A 19,535-nucleotide genomic window follows, 5' to 3' on the forward strand; every position below is an offset into this window, starting at 1 on the left:
TATATTAACTGTATCTCCTTCGATTTTCTACTATGTGACAAAATACGACCAAAGGAAAGAAGGAGATTAGGAAGTGCTGGATACTTTATATATTTTTCATATTTCCGTTAAAAGTTTGAAATTCTGAAACATTGATTCTAATCGCTCTACAAGCCAATATAAAGGAAAACCAAGAGGTCTGCACAGTCAATCAATTAAAAATAAAAGTCTAGAAGTAATAACCATCCCATTACTACAGACTCCCAGCCTTTACCTCCTTAAATCCAAATGTTTTATTAAAATGGAGCGACTTCACACTGAGATGTTATGGAGAAGCGGAGTCTAATACGAGCGACCCAAGAACTCAATACTTTTCTACTTTCATCTTGGATTTCCTCCTGTAAGACGCAGAGTTTTCCCCACTGGATATTTCAATAATGCATGAGGATAAACCATATTTATCGGCACACAGCGAAGGATCCCTGGCGCTCGGCGAGATGAAAGGTAAAATGCTTTGGATCCAACAAAAAAAAAAAAAAGGAACACTTTTCCTTGTCAGCCGCAGATTCTTTTTTCCCATTGTGTCGGAAGGAGGAGCAGGGTCGTGTCACTCAGATTCATCCCATCATTGCTGTATTGTCGGTGCAGTGATTATCCGTGTGCTGTGATCTTTATTATCTTGCATTTATGGATACTCACTCCATAGAGAGAAATGATCCAAGTTATGTGTGTCAGTAATATCAGGAAAGAAAGCTGTCGGCTGACAGGCATCTAAGCCCTATGGGCACCACATATTGCCATGCCCATTGCTGTGTGCCAAGTCAATGATTTTTGCCACCCTACTGAATATTCACGATGACAATAGGGCATCCACAATTTTCCAACCATTTTTATTTGCCCCCATATGTCAAATAAATAATGATTAAGCTTTATAAAGAGTCTCGATTGAAAAAGAAACATCTTCCCGTTTTGAGTATACAGCTCCTATGCAGTCCAATGCGTGTTACCAGTAAGTACACTGCAGGATGAGACCCAGCAGACAAGATCCAGAGTTTATAAATATGGAGACACATTGGTCTGAGTATAAACATGGCTGCTTTCACCTAGAAACAGCGCCAGACCTGTTCACAGGTTGTGTGCGGTATTGCAGTTTTGCCTCCTTTACAGCAATGAAGTGGAATTGTAATACCAAACACAACCCAGATGTCCGGACAAAAGGCAGCCATTTTTTTCTAGTACTAGAAATAGTCTCATTAGTGTCTCATTTTGCTTGTCTCCCCGCCATGCTTTACACTGCATCTTTGCTTGCTTGGCCACAACTTTCAGCCATGAGAACTGTCTAATAGTAATGCAAGACTGCAATATATAAAGCAGCCCCAAGTTCTAGGGTTGGCAGTCTGCCCGAGCATGCTGGGAGTTGTAGTTCCAGAACAGCTTGATACCGCTTACGTGTAGCATTAGGATGACACGGGCATTATTATACTGTCAGTGTCTGCTAACCATTAATATAAGAGCGAGCATTAAGCTTGGAGCCTTCAGGGGAGTGACAGCTAAAGATGACACCAGCAGGGATGGAGAGGTTATTTGCAGGTGAAGAATTTAACAGCTCACCCCTTCTGCACTGGCTGGGCTCTCCTCTCTGCCTCCCTCCTCTCCTCCAAGGGCCTAAGTAAGACGGGCAGGCCCTGAATCTCTGCACAGAGCACTTCAGCTTTCAGTCAAACTCCAGCTGTCAAGAGAATCATTAAGTGGCTGGTAAAAACTTGTTCCACTAAGTTTGTTCCTTCCTCGCCTGCAGCATCTGCTCGTCAAGTCTCCAGCCAAAAAACAACTTCCTACTAACTTGTCACAAGTAGAAGAATGAAAGAAAGAAGATGATCCGGGTGTCACTGTGTCCTGCGGCCGTCCGGTAACCGCCTGGGGACCAAATGAACTCTCAGCGCCCCAGAGGAGGGGTCTTACACTTATACTTACAAGTAGTACTGCAACCGATGTCCTATAGATATCGCCACCGTCCAGCCCCCCGATCCAGAATTTGGTGGTTGATGTACTCCACTTTCGGTGGGCGCTCTGTGCAGCCATTGAATTAGGACTTCTGCAAATTCTTCCTTTACAATATAGAAATCCACCTGTCAGCAAGGGTTAACTATTGAATCTACATAGTTTGAAATCCTCCTTTATCATCACACTTCCAAGATCCGTGTATTCATCCAATGACACTGCCATCAGTCCTGCTGAGACCAATAGTTCCACATACATTCACCGCCAACAATACGCTCACAAGTTTCCAAGAATAAGTTAAAAATAAGAAAAAATAAAATTTGTCAAACATGCGAAACATCAGCTTTTACCTGAGCCTGGGTTTCGCCTGTTCGCTTCTTCCTGGTGTTTCCTGCAGATTCTAAAGATCAAACTGCATCCACTATCCTATCCTGAGATGTTTTGGACTAAATTATATATAGGAGAGACAAGATTAAATCTGAATTCTCATTAATATAGTCGTGGCTTGTACAGTACATCATTATTAATAATAATAATAATAATAATAATTTTTATTTATATAGCGCCAACATATTCCGCAGCACTTTACAATTAAGCGGGGACATGTACAGACAATAAATTCAGTACAAGTTAAGACAATTTAAACAGTGACATTAGGGGTGAGGTCCCTGCTCGCAAGCTTACAATCTACAAGGAAATGGGGGGGGGGGTGACAATAGGTGAAAAGTGCTTGTTATTTCAGGTCTGGCAATTATAATAAATAGGGATTTTCATATAAAGCTGCATGATCCGGTCATCAGCCCGTGTGTTTAAGTGCAATAGTCAAATATCAAGTGCAGTTATCATGTGCATGGAGGGTGTGGAGACAGATGAATAGTAGGGTGCAGATTCAGAGTAATATTTGGAAGGAGGGAACAGGACAAAGTTAGTTTACTGAGTAGTTGATGTGGTAGGCTTGTTTGAAGAGATTGGTTTTTAAAGCGCGCTTGAATAGGTCGGGGCTAGGTATCAGTCTGATCGTCTGGGGAAGTGCATTCCAGAGAGCTGGCGCAGCACGAGAGAAGTCTTGGAGACGGAGGTGCGAGGTTCGGATTATGGGGATGTTAGTCTTAGGTCATTTGTAGAACGGAGGGCACGTGTAGGGTGATAGACAGAGATGAGAGAGGAGATATAAGGTGGTGCAGAACTGTGGAGAGCTTTGTGGGTGAGAAAGATGAGTTTATACTGGACCCTGTAGCGAATGGGTAGCCAGTGTAATGACTGGCACAAGATGGAGGCATCGGTGAAGCGGCTGGACAGAAATATGACCCTGGCTGCCGCATTCATGATGGATTGAAGAGGAGAAAGTTTGGTAAGAGGGAGACCGATCCGAAGAGAGTTGCAGTAGTCCAGACGGGAATGAATAAGAGCGACAGTAAGAGTCTTAGCAGTTTCAAAGGTGAGAAAAGGTCGGATTCTGGAGATGTTTTTAAAATGCAGGTGACAAGAGCGAGTGAGTGATCGGATATAGGGAGTAAAGGAAAGTTCGGTGTCGAATGTGACCCCAAGACAGCGGGCATGCTGCTTGGGGGTTATGATTGAACCCTCCAGGGTAATTGCGATGTTGGGTAGAATGAGTAGAAGGGAGAAACACAAGTAGTTCTGTTTTGGAGAGATTTAGTTTCAGATAGAGGGAGGACATGATGTTAGAGACAGCAGACAAACAATCCTTGGTATTTTGAAGCCCCCACATGCATCATGACCAAGGGGCAGACATGTCATTGGTGCAATCTGTGCGGCCGCACAGGGACCCAAGAGGTAAGGGGGGGCATTTCTACCGCCAAAGCAGGTGCAATTTAGCTTTTTTAGGAGTCCTTGGGCTGCAAAGGGCCCATATATTGTTCTTGAACAGGGGCCCTTTTCTGTCTGTGTCCGCCAGTGTCATGACCCCTCCTCTTACTGCGGTCAGGGTGGATAAAAGGACCCACATTCTAAAGAGGGATGTGGGACAGTTGCACATATTTGACATTTTTGACAGGACATGGTGATATGCCGTAAATGTCCATCATGACCATGACCCCTTTCATCATCAACCCTTCATAAATGGCCAGTTGACATGGGGGGCTTGTGTTGGAGATGGTGTGCACTCTCCATCCAGATTTAAGGGCTGATATTTTTAATCAGAATACAGTAGTGGCAAAGTGGATGAGGTTTCATCGTATTTTCAGCCACGCACTGCCGAAAAAAATCGGTGAATTTATAGTGTGAATTTTTGCCATGAATGCAAAATCCTCTATAAATCCACATGTAAATTTGCAACAGCTTCGCAAAACCTTGTAGATTTTGCTGTGGATTTGAAACAATAAAATCCACGGTGAAGAGGAGATTGTACTCTTATGATCGGTACTTCCGTTTAGTAAGGGGACGAGGATCAGGGGGCAGTAGGGGTCCGATTTGGCCTTTCGCATATTGCACACATCTGAAGGCCCTGTTCGAGTCACATCGACTGACTGTTGCCCAATTGTGTTCTGTTTATTATACATTTCAAGCTTTTTCTCCATCAATTAATCTCCTTTCGCAAGACCTAATGCCCTCACGTCATTGTCCATTGCTACCTCCAGGATCATGAGGAAAGCGGTTCTGTCTCTGGCGGACATCTTGTCACACTAGACCTAAAGGTGGAGGTGATGCAGGTGAGGTGGCATTACCGTATCTGTAATAAGCGAGGTGTTGGTGACCTCGTCACCCGGCTTTGTGTTGACACGTTTCTCAGAGGAACACTGCAATCAAGACAAGTTCATTACCTGTTCCCCTCCCCCCTCCTCAGGATGATGATTGGTGTTTGTTCCCAGACACAACTGAATCGGGGAAACAGGATTAGGCAGGTTCAGAGGGTTTCGCATTACTCACTTTACCTTTTGTAACTTTTTTTTTTTCCCAGCACGTAGCTGAAGTGCAGGGTGGGGGTTGCGCTTTGACAATTCCAGGTTACAAGTTTGTGTCCCTGCAACAAGCCACTTCTGAGCTATTGAGTTACTTTCTGAAACCATTTCAGCTCTAATGTAAACTCAGGTACACTCGTCCCTGGAAGAGACTCACATTCTGGGAACAGCCCACACTTCAAGCTACTTCTCCTAATGGCCCTCTCTCTCTTCTAACATAAACTTTTTTTTTTTTCAAGAGTTCATAGAAAGTTACAAAAAGGAAACAACTTTTTCTCGATATAATGAAAGAGACTTCGTTCTTTTTTATCATCAAAATAAATGTATCGCAGTAAATGCAATATGTTTGCTCACCCTAAGGGCAGGTGCAGGCAAGTGTATTTTTTACCTAAATGCGCTCCGACAAAACATCGAATCGCACTCAAATCAATGTTATTCTATGGGGCCGTACACATCACCGAATTAGATTCAGCTTGCATCACCGATTCAGATTGCAATCAGCCATGCAAGTCAAGGAGTGTATGGCAAATATCAGACTGCTCTCGGATAGCATCTGAAAGTGTAACATTCATCACTACTCACTTTACAGTTATAGAAGTCAAGTGGTGGTAGGTCTACTTTACATACATCACATAGGAGATACTGAGACTGCTGTCTATAAATCACATAGGTGACGTTCAGCCTGCTTTATATACATCACATAGGAGACATTGAGCCTGCTGTATATACATCATATAGCATACACTGAGACTGCTGTGTATACATGACATAGGAGACACTGAGACTGCAGTATATACATAACATAGGAAACACCGAGACAGCTGTATATGCATCAAATAGGGGACACCAATACTGTTGTATATACAACACTTAGGATACACTGAGACTGCTGTATATATTTCATAGGATACACTGAGACTGCTGTATACACTACATAGGAGACACTGAGACTGTTGTATACATTACATAGGAGACAATGGTGCTGATGCATACATTACATAAGAGACAGTGGGGCTGATGCATATACATCACATAGGAGACAGTGGGGTTAGTGCAGATATTACATAGGAGATGGTGTGATTGGTGCATACATCACTTAGGAGACAGTGGGGCTGGTGCATATACATCACATAGGAGACAGCGGGGTTAGTGTATATATTACATAGGAGATGGTGTGATTGGTGCATACATCATGTAGGAGACAGTGGGGCTGGTGCATATACATTACATAAGAGACAGTGGGGCTGGTGCATATACATTACATAGGAGACAGTGGGGTTAGTGCATATATTACATAGGAGATAGTGTGATTGGTGCATACATCACTTAGGAGACAGTGGGGCTGGTGCATATACATTACATAAGAGACAGTGGTGCTGGTGCATATACATTACATAAGAGACAGTGGGGCTGGTGCATATACATTACATAAGAGACAGTGGGGCTGGTGCATATACATTACATAAGAGACAGTGGTGCTGGTGCATATACATTACATAAGAGACAGTGGGGCTGGTGTATACATTACATAGGAGACAGTGGGGCTGGTGCATATACATCACATAGGAGACAGCGGGGTTAGTGCATATATTACATAGGAGATGGTGTGATTGGTGCATACATCACTTAGGAGACAGTGGGGCTGGTGCATATACATTACATAAGAGACAGTGGGGCTGGTGTATATACATTACATTGACAAGTGTCAGGACGTAATCCTTTATTGCAAACCCCTTTAATTGTAAAGTTGTTTTCATAAGCACTTGCTATTTTACCCGTTAAATAACATGGGCCAATTCCTCCTGCACATATAAACACCTGCTGGCAATGACAGGTGGGTGACGTGTATGTTTACTGGTTTAATTGCTTCTGCTTATATTGAGAGTAATTCTGATAATAATATTACATTTTGAACAATTAGCTGATTATATGATTCATAAGTAATATTGGATGACAGTGCAGACACAAAAGGAGTGTCACCTTTGAATTTTGATTGTTAAAGTACCAAAAGTGCTAGGAAGTTACATATAGGGTTATCCTATTTTTACTATTTATTTTTATCTAGTTTACCTAATCAGTATTGTACTTTATTCAAATGTCAGGCATTTAAAAAAAATAAAAAATCGCATTTAACTGTCATTTTAGAGCATCCCCATCATAGATTTATTTATGGATGCTGAACCCACTAAGTACTAAAATAATTTGTCATCCTCATTTAGCTTTAATAGATAACTATATACTGTGAAACAAGCCTATAAAACTTCCCGCAAATCTGTTAATAACTTGTTATAGGAGACACTTTTCCTCCTAAACATTTCCCGTCGGGCATGCTAGTGATGTGAGTTGAAGAGATGAACCTAATGTTTTTCCTAGACCCTCCTCCCAATTAACATGATGATCCACCCAATCACTGCTTGAAATCCCGCATCTGCGCATTGACTGCTGACCTCACACAAGCTTTGTTCAGTGATCTCATCCCTCATCATGTCATCATACATGTGACAGGTGACCTTTAAACAAATTGGTTATCCTATAGGATCGGATGCTCTTGACATGGAGGTTCACTCAGAAATGATGGTTCATTTATCTTCCTGCATATCTTTATTTTTTTTTATTTTTTTTTATATAGCGCTAACATATTCTGCAGCGCTTTACAGTTTTTGCACACATTATCATCACTGTCCCCAATGGGGCTCACAAGCTAGAATCCCTATCAGTATGTCTTTGGAATGTGGGAGGAAACCGGAGTGCCCGGAGGAAACCCACGCAAACACGGAGAGAACATACAAACTCTTTGCAGATGTTGTCCTGGGTGGGATTAGAACCCAGGACCCCAGCGCTGCAAGGCTACTGTGCTAACCACTTTGCCACCGTGCTGCCCCATACACCGTGCTGCTGCATATGTAAAAATGGTAAAAGTTTAGGGGTTCAGAAATTGTGGCCACAACTTATTCCTGGTGCCTTTCGACCACATAACTTGGTAGTTCCAGCCATACGTCATTATTTCAAGACTTGAATATTTAATTTTCGTAAATGTTTCCCTCTACTGGCTGTATTTCTAAATTTCACTTGTCTCTGAGCTAGTGGGTAGAGATTAGCTACTATAAACCATACACACAGTCAGGAATTCCTGCTCTCTAGGGACAAGCGGACCCATGGAAGTCCGAGTTTGTTGGCTTCGACCAAACTTTAGTTTCGGGTACCAGAACTGTATCTGAATTTGAACCTGAACCCGAACCCCATATAAATCAATGGGGACCCACACTTTGAAGCTGGAAACTCTCTCTCTCTCTTTCTCTCTCTCTTCTCTCTTTCTCTTTCTGCCTATCCTATCCGAACTCCCGAACTGTAAAACGAACTTCCAGGAGAAGTTCGTATTCGGAGTTCGGCACCGGTATGAACCCCAAACTTTACAGTTGGGTTTGCTCATCTCTACTGCTCTCCTGTCTCTATGTAGTTTACTTGTGCAGAAGCATGAAGGACATTACACAGCAGCACAAAGCAGTGTAGCTGTGAATCCAGTTCAAGGGTGACATAAAACACCCCAAGGTGCTGATGCTTTTTAGTATCGCTCTCTGCGTTTTCTTCTCCCTTCTTTACAGATTTCGATAGGCAGCTGCAATCTGATCCATCAGTAAGGAGGCATTCCTAGACTTGAACAGGATAGATTTTGGCAGTGTTTAAGAATGAATGCTGAATTCAGGGGGAACTAAGAGAGGTGACGAAAGAAACATAATTTCTTATAAGCCTTATTGCAAAATTTCTTATACTCACTTGTACTATCAATTTATGCAAAGTTTCTGATAGTAACCAGTTGCAGGTCAATCAGTAAGTGACCTGCAACGTATTGTTTTGTCCAGTATAGAAAGTTCTGAAACTTTGGAAATCCCTTTATTAGGAGATTCGTCTTCATTACTGTAAAAAAATTGCATGTAAGGCCGGTTTCACATTAGCGTTTTGAGGAACTGTGGAGGGCTGCGGACTTCCTCTGTGAAGCCCCACCCTCGGCCGCACCTCTGCTGCTAGCTCCGCCTACTTCTGCATGCGGCCTGCATACCTATCTTTAACATTAGGTACGCAAGTCATGCGGCTGTATGCGGATGCTTCCGCATGCATCGTTTTGACGATGCGGCGACCAGCGTAGGACGCAGCTTGTAGCAATTTTTTTTCTCCGCATTGTCAAAACGACGCATGCGGAAGCATCCGCATACAGCTGCACGACCTGCGTACCTAATGTTAAAGATAGGTACGCAGGCCGCATGCAGAAGTAGGCGGAGCTAGAGGTGGAGGTGCGGCCGAGGGCGGAGCTTCACAGAGGAAGTCCGCAGCCCTCCGCAGCTCCTCAAAACGCTAATGTGAAACTAGCCTTAGAGGCTTCCAAACCCTAGCTTCTACCCGGTCTGTTTGCCTGCTTTCTGCAGCATTGATATCAGAACGTACTCCTTTTGGAGTACAGATGATGGCAGTGATGGGTCAGCTCCTGCCTCCTCCTCTGAGTGTTGTGCCAGAATAATCTCGTGCAGCAGCTTTTCCCCAGAGTTAGTGAGACCCAGGTGCTGAGCTGACCCATCACTGCCATCATCTGTACTCCAAAGGAGTACGTTCTGATATCAATGCAGCTGTAGGCAAGTAGACTGTGGAAAAGTTGGGGTTTGGAAGCCATTTTTTTTACAGAAATGAAGACAGTAAAAGTTGATTTGAAAGGTTTCAGAACTTTCCATGCTGTACAAAATGTAAAAATAAAAAAAAATGTTTTTTTTTCTTAAGCCGGAACGTTTTTAATAACTAGATGCACACATGCAAATAGATGGGACTCAGGTAGTGCCTGGCATTTTAAGTACACATGGAGCTGTAACAAATGGGGGTTGGCGCTCTTTGCTCTGGGAGAAGCTTTTGTGAGATCTTCCGATAGACTAGCAAACAGCTTTCTTCCTAAGCAGAAGGATTTTGCCCGCTGGGAGGCTGGCATCGGAAATGCTTCTAATCTCTGCCAACCGCAAAGAACTAGTATGTGAGGGCAGAGCTATTATTCATGTGAACAATACATTGTCAACACCTCTTTGTGGCTGCTGCCAATATCTATAATTCTTATTGAACTGGATAAGCTTCGAGGAAAAGACACCCCAGCCTGGGGAACAGGGGCTAGCGCCCAAATCTGAAACGCATGGGCACTCGGCTTCTGAGGATAGCACTTATGTGGCATTATTCACTGCCTCACTTCACATTAAAGCTCATAGAAAAAAATGATGCAAACGGATGCCATAAGGTTTTCTATCAGTTTAGATCAATCAGATTAAATTCAAGTGTCATACATGGTGCCTGTAGTCTGTCCGCCGACACCTGGAGATAGGGGCGGACACAGACAGGAGGGGGCCCCTGTGCAAGAACAGTATAAGGGCCCTTTGCAGTCCAATAATGCATCTCGGACAGGTTTGCTGCATTGGAGATGGAAGAGACCCCCTTTTACTTCTTGGGCCCCTACACAAATACTATTTCCGCCCCTTGCCTAGAGAGATACTGCATGGAATTTGCTTGCAGCTTCTCTTGCTCTGTATAAATCTCAAAGAGAACAATTTGGTTATTAGGAATATAATGCAAGCATGAAATTGACGGGAGAAAGTTTTGGGGAGTCTCACCAAATCGTGCTAGTTTCTGGTAGTGGTCCCAGCCCCCCCCCCCCCCCCCCCCCGGTAGTGGTCAGCCTCCCAGAAATCAGACACTGATAATGATGGTCTGTTTATTGAGTTACAGTAGTGCAATTTGAAGCTCATGGGCCTCAATGCAGAAGCTCCAACGGGGTCCCTATTATAGCAAATCTTTAAGAGTAATTCTTTTTCCATAGGTCAAAAGGATTTTTTGGGCCCCTTAGGCTCCAGGGCCCAGGTGCAATTGCAACCCTTGCAACTATTGTAGTTACGCACCTGTTGAGTTGGGTATATGGAGAAGCACTTAGCAGCAGACTTGGACTGGCCCACAGGAGAGCAGGAGAATACTCCGGTGGGCCGCCACTTTCTTATATGAGCAGTACTTGGCACAATATACTTGTACAGATAAAGGCAGCATCTTATTCATTTAACAATCTACCCCATTCATTGTTATACAGATTTGTGATTGAGGATAACGTCACATTTGCATGTAGCTGAAAAGTGGGGCCCTGGAGTTGTTCACTGGTGGACCCTTGGCAGTCCGACATGGCTTGGCAGACACTTTGGAGGCATTTGTACTGTTGTGGGGTACAATCTGTTACTGAAGAGTGCCATATCTCAGATCTGTAGGTAAATATTCTTTAAATAGATTGGATATGTGTAGAATGAGCTCTGAGCTATAGAAAGACAATAATAACAATAAATATATACGGTATATATAAAACACACCAAGCTCTCTCTACCGCAAACTGAATACGAATAGAGAGGATAATAACACACATAGGTGTCACCTCTGTCATCTTCCTATAATAAACTGGAAATTCGAGTTCTCGGTGTTGTAATCTCAGCTTTACATCTCTCTCTGGATAAACTACAAGATGACAATCTTCCGTAGCGATGTGTACATAAGACTATACCTGGCGTTCATAATAAACAAGGTTGTATGGCCCCCAATGCAGTAGGCCGATATTGATGGGGATCGTGTGACATGTAAATGGGCTCCCCCGATAGACAATGTCGGGGTCAGATAAGCATCCTGCATGTCCGATTTTGGACTAACAATACTTTTGTCCTCTAAGAAAAATCCACCGCTAGAGGAATCTGGCAGCGGCTTTCTCATAGAGAACACAGTAGTGCTCACTCTCCGAGGTATCGGGCAAGATAGCTGCTGGTTGAACTATTGACAGCTATCTAAAGTGTATGGGGCTTAAGACTGCCTTTACAGTTGGGCCAAAAATGGTAAAGGAGTATTTGTAAGAACATTTGTTTCAGATCATCAACCAGTCATCACATGACAAACAAACAAAATTTTCATCTACAGATCATTTAACCAATCTAAAAAAAATTATTTTGGCAACTCTCATAACTATGTAAACAGGGACATGCTACGAACAACATGGTGCTGTATGGGGACAGAATGATCGTATTGCCAATCGTTCTGTTCCCAAGAATGCTCCTGTGTAATCTATATTCCAGTCCGTTAGGGCTCGTGAATGGGTGGGAGCAGAGCAGGACCCAGTCCTGTCTGTTTTACACCTGCTCACGGAAAGCTACATAGACAAGATGCACAGCTCATGAAGGGGGCCGAACCCCCGTGTGTACAAAGTACAAGGAACAAAAGAAAAAACAAAGAAGTGGGCTGTCATACTTGTTGGTATATGTGCAATTCACACTGTGGCCTTGTCTATAGAGGAGAAATGTGAAATTCTAAAGATAGGACCATCCTCATTGCGTACACCTTGTCTTGGTTGGATGGCTTTTCTACTTTTCTGATCAAAATAGAAGAAAATAACCGGGTGCCTCTAGTAGTCACCTATATTTTAGTCACAGCCAGGGGTGTAACTACAACAGGTGCAGGGGTTGCAATCGCACCCGGGCCCTGGAGCCTAGGGGGCCCTAAAAGTCCCTTTGGCCTATAGAAAAAGACTATTGCTATTAAAGATTTTAAATATTTGGGGGCCCCGTTGGAGCTTTTGCATCGTGGCCCATGAGTTTCAAGTTACACCACTGGTAACAGCCTTACCTCTGGAGAATTATGACTTTATATTAGTGGTATATATTGTATAGAAATGTACCAGTGTTCACCAGGACAACCATCTCTCTGCAGTCAACGCTATCATTGCTTATTTGACTGGCACTTTTATTGGTGTGCAGGGCGTGGGATCCTTTAGCATCTGTGCTGCAATCTACAATCTGTCATATTGGCTTTATGATACATCTCCGCTGCCCTTGAGGCAGGACAAGTGTGACTGGGAAGAGCACTTGTCTCTGCAGTATGCAGTCCACTAACTAGGAATACTAAATCATGTAATACAAGCCATCTTCACTAGGGGAGAGGGAATAGGAAGCATTTTTTCTTGGTTCTGCTAGAGAAGACAGAAAATACTGCTGATGACACATCAGAAAAGAAATAAAAGGGGCAACCATTGCCTATAACCAGTTCTCTAATGCACGTTATCTAAATGGCTATGGTACCAAAACCCGTGCTGCATTTTGCATTCCTCCATGCCAAGGGTGAGTTTCAACATTGTTGGTCATAGGGTAGAGATAAAGTATGTGGTTTGAGACTGACAACTTAAATCATATCTAGATGTATGCCATCTTCTCCCTTTGTCCTCTGTGGCACTACAAACCTGTAATGCAACATTCACTATAAAAGATTTAACAAAACCCGTCAAAGAATGACCAAATGAGAAGTCTCTGGGGAGGAATGGTTTTACATACTTATACTGTAAGTCATTTATAAATGTCTCTGTACAGAAAAAGTTTTTCCAAAATTGGGCAATGTACTCATCAGAACGTCTTAATTACCACCCTACTTTTTCTTTTAATACTGATCTTTATATCATTTCAAAGTTGTTGGCCCTACACTTCCAAACTTGATTTCTAAAGACCAGGTGGGCTTTTTATGCACTGCTGTGCGGAAGTGTTAAAGGCTCACCAGGTAAGATGAATTCTATAATCGTAGGTCAGGGTGAGAAGTATGGATCATAGGCAGCGGTGCAGCATAGGGTGTCTTGCCAAACGGTACGTGGATCAACAAGGACCAGGACAGTAGGTTATGCAGGATGGCAGACAGACAAGTGGAGCAGGAAGCACCAGAAGAAGTGGAGCAAGATATGCGAATACACATGGGCACAGTAGATTTACAATCTTCTAACTTGCTTGCAAAGACACAGTTACCCAAAGGAAACAATAAGTATAGGCAATCCAGCCCTTGCAGCAAGCAAATAATTAATAGCAGATACATATGCAGTTAGGACCTTTCAGAAATCATATGATGCATGCTGTCAGGAGCTTATAGCAGGTATATGGTTAACCACAGGATAGCAGTGAGGTATTGACAAACTGATAACTTGCTTGCAGAAACAATGGTGTGAACAGAAAGAGTATTAGCAGAGGAAGAGTCTGTAACAAGTATTTGTACCAGAAGAGATGAGAGTACAGTAGCATTCAGCTCCTAATGAATCAGGCACCTGACTCCAGCAAGCCCCTTCATCTCGACTGGCGTGGCCAGTACACCCCCCCTCATCAAGACTCTACAGCCTGTATTCATTAAGACTAGAACATCGGTCTTGAGGTCACCTATTTCATTAAGAGACACATGCCTCTTAATGAATCAGGGGCATCTAAAAAGTGGCATGCTCCAATTAATGATTCTTTCGTCTTTGGGGAGAGACCCTTTCCGAATTTCTTCCTGATAGTCACTGTGGACATGGCACTATATGTTAAACACGTCCCTTCTTTTGTATTTTGGAAAATTGTAAATTACTTTGATTGAAAACCCCTGACATCTATTTGTACTTGTTACTTCTATAAATTGTAAAAAAAAAAACTTACAATAAAGATTCAATTAAACAGAAGCTTCGCTGGCAATTTTTTGGGTGCAAATGCTGTATACCACATTAATTTTTCTAATAAGAGGCAACATAATGTGTAAAATCTATCCCACAGTGAGCAACACTGTAAAAAATGTGGGGCATCTTTTGACTTGTCACATATCTAAGCTCAAGTGGGATGATTGGGTCTGAGAGAGGAAGCACAAACCCCCCAAGAAACCATAAGAAAGTAACAGAGACCTCAGCCCTGAATAAATGACCCCATAATCTGTACACATCATATACGGTAATAGTAAAACTGCTCGGGTTTAGGAAGAACTTTTTATATATTTTTGTTCAGGATGTTCTACACACAATTTTTTTTATTTTTCTTGTTTAACTCCCGATTACACACGCAGTATCCCTAAAGAAATGGCATCTGGACCAGTGTGGGGGGAACTGGAACTTAAATGTTCCCCTTATTTTTTGTCTCCCTTTTTTTATGTGTTTTCTTCTTCAGCCATTTCTGAATCATTGTCTTCTCCTTTCTGACGATTTTCTCCTTGGTATTAGTGGTTTCCAGTGCCTTTTCTTCATTTATCGCTGGTGTTTCTTCACGTATCTCCATCACCTCCTGTATGCTCGCCTTTTCTTCATTTATCATTGGTGTTTCTTCATGTATCTCCATCACCTCCTGTATACTCGCCTTTTCTTCATTTATAGTTGGTGTTTCTTCATGTATCTCCATCACCTCCTGTATACTCGCCTTTTCTTCATTTATAGTTGGTGTTTCTTCATGTATCTCCATCACCTCCTGTATACTCGCCTTTTCTTCATTTATCGTTGGTGTTTCTTCACGTATCTCCATCACCTCCTGTCTAATTGCCTTTTCTTCATTTGTCGTTGGTGTTTCTTCATTTTTCTCCACCACCTCTTCTGTACTCTCCACATTTCTCACTTCTGGTTTGTTTTTTATCTGAATCACAGTTTCCTCAATAGCTGCAAAATAAAAGGAAACTATCAGATGTAGCAGAATCTATCCCTATAAGAATATCTGCATTGCAATATTGTAGCGCTGCTGCCCATCAGCGGACACAACTTAACTCACGGCTGCATTCTGCTGATTTCCACTGTAATAGAAGGACACCAAAGTGTGATATCCCCAGTAATGACAAGTATACCAAAGTTCTGCCCATACCCCGGTAATATGCTATTATATAGTAATAGTTACCTGGTGACTCCACCACTATATCGTCCAGTTCTTTCTGGTCCGGATTGGCACAACGATGTAGAGTCTTATACATGTAACTGTGACACAAAGAAATGTCTTTATACAAAGAATGCTACAAAGAATAATATCCCATTACCAATCACAATACACTCTTGATCCACTTCCCCACTACAGAGAGTAAGATTTAAAGGTCTAGCGTATACCAGGTAGGAAAGATAAGGTGTCCCAGTGTATACCAAGATAAAAGGATATGGCCTTCCAGTGTATATCAAGAAAAAAGGATATGGCCTCCAGTGTATACCAAGAAAAAAGGATATGGCCTCCAGTGTATACCAGGCAAGAAGGATATGACATCCAGTGTATACAGGCAGGAAGGATATGGTGTCCAGTGTATGTCAGGTTGGAAGCTATGGGTAGCATGGTGGCTCAGTGGCTAGGGCTGTCACTTTGCAGCACTGGGGTCCTTAGGTTCAAGTCCCATCAAGGACAACATCTGCAAGGAGCTTCTATGTTCTCCACATGTTTGCGTGTGTTTCAACACTGAAAGACATACTGATAAGGAATTTAAATTCTAAGTCAGAGACACAAATGATGAGGATGTCTGTAAAATGCTAGAAAAAAAACAAAAATATGGCATCCAGTGTATACCAAGCAGGAAGGATATGGCATCCAGTGTATACCAGACAGGAAGGATATGCAGGGCAGCACAGTGGCGCAGTTAGCACAGCAGCCTTGCAGCGCTGGAGTCCTGGGTTCAAACCCCACCAAGGACAACATCTGCAAAGAGTTTGTATGTTCTCTCCGTGTTTGTGTGGGTTTCCTCCAGGTACTCCGGTTTCCTCCCACATTCCAAAGACATACTGATAGGGAATTTAGATTGTGAGCCTCAACGGGGACAGCGATGATAATGAGTGCAACCTGTAAAGCGCTGCAGAATATGTTAGCGCTATATAAAAAAATAAAGATTATTATTAATAAAGATTATGGCATCCAGTGTATACCAGGCAGGAGGGATATGGCATCCAGTGTATACCAGACAGGAAGGCTATGGCATTCAGTGTATACCAGACAGGAAGGATATGGTGTCCAGTGTATACTAGGAGGGAAGGATATGGCATCCAGTGTATGCCTTACAGGAAGAATATGGCATCCAGTGTATACCAGACAGGAAGAATATGGCATCCAGCGTATACCAGGCAGGAAGGATATGGCATCCAGTGTATACCAGACAGGAAGGATATGGCACCCATTGTATACCAGGAAGGAAGGATCTAACATCCAGTGTATTCCAAGCAAGAAGGATATGGCATACAGGGTATAGCAGGCAGGAAGGATATAGCATCCAATGTATACCAAGCAGGAAAGATATGGCTTCCAGTGCATCTGCAATCTTGGACCTAATTCTTACCAACATGGAGGAACTGGTTGAGGAAGTAAAGGTGGCTGGGAATTTAGGAGACAACGATCATGTTATCCTCAAATTTTGGATTACAAGAGGAGGAAGAACAGCAAAGACTAAAGGAACCTTCACGCTGAATGATATCGCTAGCGATCCGTGACGTTGCAGCGTCCTGGCTAGCGATATCGTTCAGTTTGACACGCAGCAGCGATCAGGATCCTGCTGTGCCATCGTTGGTCGGAGCAGAAAGTCCAGAACTTTATTTCGTCGCTGGACCTCCCGCAGACATCGCTGAATCGGCATGTGTGACGCCGATTCAGCGATGTCTTCACTGGTAACCAGGGTAAACATTGGGTTACTAAGTGCAGGGCCGCGCTTAGTAGCCCGATGTTTACCCTGGTTACCAGCGTAAACGTAAAAAAAAAAAAACACTACATACTTACATTCCGGTGTCTGTCCCCCGGCGCTGTGCTTCTCTGCACTGTGTAAGCGCCGGCCGGAAAGCAGAGCACAGCGGTGACGTCACCGCTGTGCTTTCCGGCCGGCGCTCACAGTCAGTGCAGGAAAGCACAGCGCCGGGGGACAGACACCGAAATGTAAGTATGTAGTGTTTGTTTTTTTTTACGTTTACGCTGGTAACCAGGGTAAACATCGGGTTACTAAGCGCCGCCCTGCACTTAGTAACCCGATGTTTACCCTGGTTACCAGGGGACTTCGCATAGTTGGTCGCTGGAGAGCTGTCTGTGTGACAGCTCTCCAGCAACCACACAGCGACGCTGCAGCGATCAGGATCGTTGTCTAGATCGCTGCAGCGTCGCTAAATGTGACGGTACCTTTAGACTTTAAGGTTGGACTCAGAAAGAGGGTAGGAAAGGTTCAATTGCTGGATGTTCTAAAGGACAGAAATGTCAAAGAAGGATGGGAGATTTTGCTAAATGAAATTCTCGCTGCACATTCCGTAACAATCCCGAAAAGAAGGAAGAATTGGAAGCATTTAAAGAGACCAGGATGGATGAACACAGAATTTAGTCACTTGTTAAAAAGGTAAAAAGACAAGTATATTAAATGGAAAGAGGGGGGCATGTCTAAAGAAGAATACAATACTGTCTGCAAGGTTGAAGGAAAGCGTTAGAAGAACTAAAGCCAGTAATGAAGTGAGGCTTGCAAGGGAGACGAAATGCAGTAAAAAAGGATTTGAGGGGTTATGTCAAAAGCAAAAGAAAAGTCAAAAATGCTATAGGATTTTTCCAGGATGAAAAGGGTGAAGTGGTCAAAAGTAATATTGAGAAGGCCGAATTTTTAAATTCCTATTTTGCATCTGTCTTCTCTAAGAAAGCAATTGCAACATCAACACTATCTATTAACAGAGAGATGGTGAGGGAAATAAAATTTAAATTAATTTAAATCTCCTTGTTCAAATTAATTACATTCTAGGGTACTGAAAGAGTTAGCAGAGGAAACTACAGAACCACTAGCCAGAATCTTTTAAAAATCCTGGAGAACAGAAGCCTCAGAAGATTGGAGAGAAAGGCAAATGTTGACCCTATCTTCTAAAAAGGATAGATGATGAGTCATGAAGTTACAGGCTAGTGAGCCTTACTTCTATAGCAGGAAAGATCTTTGATCAAATTATTAAACAGTATTTATGTAAGTACTTGGATAAGAATACAGTACCGTAATTAAGCAACGCCAGCATGGATTTGTAGCAAACAAGTCATGCTAGACTAAACAAGTTTCCTTCTATGATGGAATCACTGACTGGGTGAATCAGGGAAATGCGTTAGATATATTATATATGGACTTCAACAAAGCATTTGATAAAGTATTTCATACTATCCTTATTGAAAAAATTATCAAGTATGGGATTGATAAGATTACGTTTAGGTAGATTCATAACTGGCTCATTGATTTTACTCAAAGAGTGGTAATTAATGGCTGCACATGCAATTGGAAGAATGTTTCAAGTGGGGTACCACAAGGCTCTGTCCTGGCCCCAGTGTTGTTCAACATTTTTATAAATGATCTAGATAAGGAAACTGAAGGTAAACTAATCAAATTTGCATATCATGCAAAGCTAGGAGGGATAGCTAAGGGTACCGTCACACAGTGCAATTTTCATCGCTACGACGGTACGATCCGTGACGCTCCAGCGTCGTAACAATATCGCTCCAGCGTCGTAGACTGCTGTCACACTTTGCAATCTACGACGCTGGAGCGATAATTTCATGACGTATGTGCGATGTAGAAGCCGTTGGTTACCATGCGCACATCGTATACGATATATGTTACACCATGCAATCATGCCGCCACAGCGGGACACTAGACGATGAAAGAAAGTTTCAAACGATCTGCTACGACGTACGATTCTCAGCGGGGTCCCTGATCGCAGGAGCGTGTCAGACACTGCGATCTCGTAACTATATCGCTCGAACGTCACGAATCGTGCCGTCGTAGCGATCAAAATTGCACAGTGTTACGGTACCCTAACACAAGAGAAGACAGATAAAGGATTCAGAAGGATCTAGATAAGCTTGAACAATG

At 42.8% G+C, this 19,535-nt stretch overlaps 1 protein-coding gene across 1 annotated transcript in view; it reads right to left on the reverse strand.

Moving 5' to 3' along the window:
- Nucleotides 1–14,692: 14,692 nt before the first annotated feature.
- LOC138667451 (uncharacterized) overlaps nucleotides 14,693–19,535 on the reverse strand; it is a 28,798-nt gene continuing 23,955 nt past the window's right edge. The window contains exons 4-5 of the mRNA XM_069755653.1: nucleotides 15,596–15,672; nucleotides 14,693–15,363 (exon numbers count right to left, since the gene is read on the reverse strand). Of these exons, the coding sequence (XP_069611754.1) occupies nucleotides 14,831–15,363; nucleotides 15,596–15,672 (610 nt within the window). The 3' untranslated portion in view covers nucleotides 14,693–14,830. The remainder of the gene's footprint in view (nucleotides 15,364–15,595; nucleotides 15,673–19,535) is intronic.

Source organism: Ranitomeya imitator, chromosome 2, assembly GCF_032444005.1.
Source record: "Ranitomeya imitator isolate aRanImi1 chromosome 2, aRanImi1.pri, whole genome shotgun sequence".
In the NCBI taxonomy this organism is placed as follows: Eukaryota; Metazoa; Chordata; class Amphibia; order Anura; family Dendrobatidae; genus Ranitomeya; species Ranitomeya imitator.